The sequence below is a fragment of the Aplidium turbinatum genome, chromosome 18, assembly GCF_918807975.1.
Source record: "Aplidium turbinatum chromosome 18, kaAplTurb1.1, whole genome shotgun sequence".
Lineage (NCBI taxonomy): Eukaryota > Metazoa > Chordata > Ascidiacea > Aplousobranchia > Polyclinidae > Aplidium > Aplidium turbinatum.
Window position 1 is genome coordinate 20,766,557 of NC_137489.1, and position 5,559 is coordinate 20,772,115.

The window sequence follows — 5,559 nt, forward strand, 5'->3', positions numbered from 1 at the left end:
TGAAAATAACCACTTTCCGGAAGTTGGATACCTTAAGATTTTGGATATGTTAGTACTGACACTCAATACTAATCAAATCAGTTGAAAAACCATTGGTAACTTATTGTAACCAAAAAAGTAACACCAACAACAAACAAGCGACTACAATAAGAAAAAACCAAGCAAAAAATTAATACATGACGTCACAATGACGTCATTAATAACATAATTTTGTGTCATTTTTATCTCGTGTATTTTGTAGTGGCAGTCAGTCGACATGTAAAAAAATAACGTATCTAATTGCATAAAAATGCCGTGAAGAGCTCAAAATTGACTTGGGGGGAATCCCCGATTTGGGGGTGATCACGTGACCCAAAAAGTTGCGGCACCCACTAAAATTAAAGTTAGATTCATCAACTACAAAAAAATGCAAAAAAACAACGTGTAACACGTTTAGCCTAAAGATGCTCATTTTTGCCCCTAAGGGCCTGCACTATAGAGGAAGCGAAAATATTTTACAAAAATGGAAACAAAATTGTAAAATCACAAGCAGAAAAACGCTGCACGAACTAAATATGAATGGGCCTCCAACGGGGGGTTGGAAAGCAGTATACGGCTTTGCATGGTTTAATTAAGTATTATTATCGATTTTCTGTTGTATTTCTTTAAGAAATTAAACAGTCAAAAATCATTAGACAGACTAAAATGAGTGTAGGTATCGTCTATAAACTGACTGGATTTTTTAGAAAATTTGTGTTGAGAAATAAAACCCAACTTAATTTTAGGCGACAAAACAAGGTTTACCAAAGAGGCGAGAATGTCGATCTAGCTATCTTCGGTAACAGGGACAACACCGGACACACGCACTGGAAATTTTCGAAAGTCTGTGCTTTTGTGGTTTGTTTTTTTATTGTACAGTATACCACCACTTTAAACTATAATTTTTAGGCACTTCTGTTTGAAAAGAAATAAGTTCTGTGAGGAACGAGATGTTTGCTTTTGAATTGGAAATCCCGTTTGCTGTTATCCAGACAGAAAAGCCACATGCGGCTAGCGACTGACAGTTTGCCAACATTTAGAAGCATGAATGAAATAATCCTGACATCGCGTAAAACCGTTCGCAATTGACGACTGAACACAATTATGATACAGCAGGATGTTTTCGTCTATTCTCGACTACTATGCACTTCCAAGTACACCAATGTTGCTTTTTCGAATACGTGCAGCTTCAATAATGCAGCCAAAACGCTGGTAGGCTATGTTTCCAAGCAATACGGTACGGTACTTAAAACTATTGGTTTTTGAATCTTTATTCCCGGACTGACAAAGCCTTGATTGGTTATTCTTGATAGTTTCGCATACTTGTAGAGGCTCTTGATGCAGGGCCGGCTACCGAGATTGACAAAATGAAGTTTTTTATTGTTGAAGTTTTGTTGCTGGGAAATTATTCCATTCATTAGGTGCAGCTGAATAGAGAGCCGTCCTTATAATGTGTTGCTCAAGCACACACCCCGAGAGTCGAACCAGCGCCGCTTGATCTTAAAGCTTCTTCGTTCACGAGTCACGCGCTAACCAACTGAGCTATCGGGGCGGATGATTCAATGGCTTGATGATTTATTAAAATATTTTACAACGAAAACAATTAAACCTAATTTCCATCATCAAACTTCGCGTTATCCGAAGCTGTTATAGCAGCAGAAATACATGCATTTTTATGCTTCCTCTCTTGACCAAAAAATTAGTACGGTAGAGCAAGACCACGGTAGACTACCACATACTAATTTTAATACAGCCGCCAGAAAATATCCTTGCTCTTATTTAACCAAAACAGGTTAAATTTAGTTGAGCTGTAAAATATTCTTGTTTTTGGAAGCATGAGATTTTTTTGGAAGCATGAGATCAAGTGTCCGCAGTTGATGCAGAATTTCTAAATATAGAGACATTGTTCTCATGTAGTGTCAGAACAGTTATACATGTATTGTGTTACATGGGTGGACAACACACGTCACACTTGGCATCACGCAAAGGGGAAAGAGATGAAAAAAGCAAGACAATTTTCAAAACAAGTAATATTTAAAATTTCGAACAACTGAAAGCAGTTAAAATCCAGGTGATTTACTCTTCTTTTTAGCATATTTTACAGCCTTTTTCTGTTTTCTTACATCTTTTTTTCTTTTAATGTTGGTCTTGCGTCTTTCTTGTTGCTTTTGAATTTTATCCGCCACTGCTTTATTTCTCTCTTCCCACTTTTTAGCACTTTGCTTCTTTAATGCTTCTTTTCGTTTCATCGATTTCTTCAGCAAAGCTGGATCGTCTTTTAGCTTAATGCCTTCTGCCTTGGCTGCAGCTTTTTTCCAAGAGTCTTTTTCCATCAACGCAGCAGCTTTCTCAGGGTTCTTTTTCTTTAGTTGATCAAGTTTTTCCTTGTCATCCAAAACTCTTGTTAAAATTGTTTTATAATCTTTTCCAGTTGGTAGTTTGTACTTTTTACCAAGAGATTTTTCAGAACTTTTTCCAAGCATTTTACCAAAATCAAATTTACTGTAAACTACCTTTCCTTCTTTTGTTTTAATTGGGTCTGGATTGGGCACTTCTTCACCCACATTGAGCTTATTTTCCGTCTCTACTTTGGTGAAACTTGATTTATTGACAACTTGCAACTTTTCTTTGGATTTCACCACTTTTTTTCTTTTTTCATGTTTTTTCGGATTTTTTTTTGACTCTCGTTTCAGTTTAATATCAGCTATTTTTTGTTTCAGCCGGCTCTGTAGTTCTACAATTGAACAATCAGTTGAACTGACAATTGGTTTTCCTTTTTTCTTTGACATCTCATCATCACTATCACTGATTTCATCTGAAGATTTACTGACCGCCGTAAAGTTTTTTGGATCCATTTTCTGTCGTTTAGAGTTTGCTTTTCGACCACTAACAGTTACTATTTCTTCTGCTGACCGTTTGATTGCAGTCAAAGATTTGAACTTCAAACAAACACCAGATGGCACCATATCCATTACTGACTTAAAATAGCCATTGAGTCTGCACACCTCACCAGCAGTTGTACTTAACATGATAATGTACAATGCAATTTAAACCCTAAATGGTTTGCACTAAAAATGCACAAAATATAAACATCTTAGAGGGCGTTGTATCAAAAAATAGGTTTGTGGTAAAAGTGATTTCTTTCAAACCAAATACTATCGCCAAATATATTATACATAACATTTAACCAATTTGAAAACAAAATTGTGTAAGTGCGAAGTTCATCGAACTCTTTCATTTCACTAGCACAGTGTGGTCCAAGACTGCAAACATGAAGGGCCACATTAGGATCTGAAAAAAACTTCACGGGCCGCATAGTGAAAAATGATAACGCGTTGCTGAAAGTAGAAACGTTGTTAAATAAAAACTTAACTAGGTTGCGATTTTAAACTTCTTTTCTATAGATTTCGATCTGTTCTAGCTACATTCTAATCACAGGCTATGAACATTAACAAATCTTGTCGCCAATGCAGTTGCAATGAAAGAACTGAGTTTGATGTTCTGATCGACCTAATGTTTTGCTGCACGCCTAACTCACTTTTTAATCTCTGCTTGCGACTCAAAAAGTGATTTTCAGCTAGTAAAAAAGATACGATACATAACACGTCAACAAATTAGCAAACCAAAACATTCAGTGGTCGACAAACGTAAGCAGGCATCCAGGGTTTTATCAGCCATTCTGTTCCGTGTGTCGCTTTTTAATCGCTTCATAACGGAAAAAGTGCCTTCATAACGGAGAAAGGGCTAGCAACAAAAGCAAAGTATCAACGCACGTTTGTGTCATCACAAACCGACATTGTTCCCTCATAGTTACCTATTGACCCGATTATGCGCAACTTATTTAGGGTTGTGGCGAATGCAATGTATTTATTAAACGTAGGTGTATTTTTAAACCTTGGATTTAGCACTGATAATTCCGGCATGCACAAAGTGTTCGCGGGCCGCACAAAAGCTTCACGCGGGCCGCATGCGGCCCGCGTGCCATGGTTTGGACCACCCTGCACTAGCACATCAACCAAAGGAGTGGTTCCCAACTTCCCGTCTGCAGACCGGTGTTGCCAAAAAAAAATATTCATGATATTGTTGTTTTAGAAGATTTGAAAAACACGAACATTTTGTGTTATTATATCAATTGGACTTAGCCATGCAAAATTTTGTTTGCAATGAGCATATATTGCCGTTTAAAAATACTTTAATGTGTTTTTACATTGAGTGGAAACAAAGCAAGGGCCACCCTTGTCCTCACCCAAGACTGCTGCTTATCTACGCCAAAGTTACCAAGTTACACAAGTAGTTTTCCAATGTTTCCAACTATTTCTAATGTTTCCAAAAGCAGAAAACTTCAAACGAACGACGAAAGACAAAATTGATTAATGGTATCACCCATTTGCCAAACGTTTCGATACGATTATCCATTTGATGCGTTTAAACTATTTTTTGAAGAAAAAAGGGTTATCGTGCATGGGTGTTATTGTTGGGAAGGTGTGTATGTTTACTTGGTTACTATATGCATTATGAGATTGCCGGTTAGCATTTGTCAGGTGACTCATTTCCTTTGCTAGAAACATATGGTCAAACACAACCAAATTTTTTATTCTTTTTAATCAATCAAGCCTTAAAGCAGCCGGCGGCTGGCCGCTAAGTAGTGCTTGAATGACGGTGCTACCTTCTCAGTCGGCCAAGTTTGGCCGCCGGTTTCTTCTAGCCAATTATTTAATTTTGCAATAGAATGAGCGTAGATTAGCTGTGGAAAATATGTAGTATCTAAGAGTGACACAGAATTAGGTCAGCGCGTTATACTCACCACTGTTGTATTGTCCGGGAACATTTGCTATGGAATATATCCAGTTGCGATCACCAGCTGTACCCGCACATTCGCAAATGCGTGAACGCATTAGGCCAACGCGCGACGCGCATTCATTCATTGTGCGCGAATGCACGAGTAATAGCGTTCAAATCGCAGGTTTGTGATTTTTTGTACGATTATAGAGCAGTATTAGACGAACATAATTGAACAAAAACAAGACAAATTTTCCGCTTATTAAGTGATCTAGAATAAAATTAAAAAAAAAAACATTTGTGCATTTGCCTGTTTGACTAAGGGAACGTTCAAATATTACGTAACGCCTTCGAGGGGGAGGGGGGGGGTTTAATGCAAAGCGTTACGTTAGCGTCACATCGGGGGAGAGGGGGTTCAAGCAAAACGTTACGTAACGCTTTCGAGTACGGAATGGTAGTTTTTTGTGCTGAATTTGTAGTGAAAAAGCGTTACATGGGGGAGGGGGGGATTGAAAAAAGCGTTACGTTGGCGTTACATGGGGGAGGGGGGGGTCAAAAATTCGGAAAAAAAGCGTTACGTAATATTTGAACGTTCCCTAAGTCTTGTTTGTAATTCCTAAGTTTATTTTGTCTTTGTCTTTGTTGTTGTATTTTGTCTTATAGTCTTTGTTTATTTTAACAAAGTGTTAATCTGAAGTGCTAATTTACATCGGCAATATTGTCGTTTTTATGTCGATGCAATGTTGTCGGACATTGAATCGT

The 5,559-nt window shown here is 37.7% G+C and overlaps 1 protein-coding gene across 1 annotated transcript; it reads right to left on the reverse strand.

Annotated features, from left to right (window-relative positions):
• Window positions 1–227: 227 nt before the first annotated feature.
• Window positions 228–3,082, reverse strand: LOC145787743 (uncharacterized). The gene has a single exon (XM_082599552.1). It carries the CDS (start codon window positions 3,045–3,047, stop codon window positions 2,079–2,081), a length of 969 nt encoding a protein of 322 aa, XP_082455678.1. The 5' UTR covers window positions 3,048–3,082; the 3' UTR covers window positions 228–2,078.
• Window positions 3,083–5,559: the final 2,477 nt, after the last annotated feature.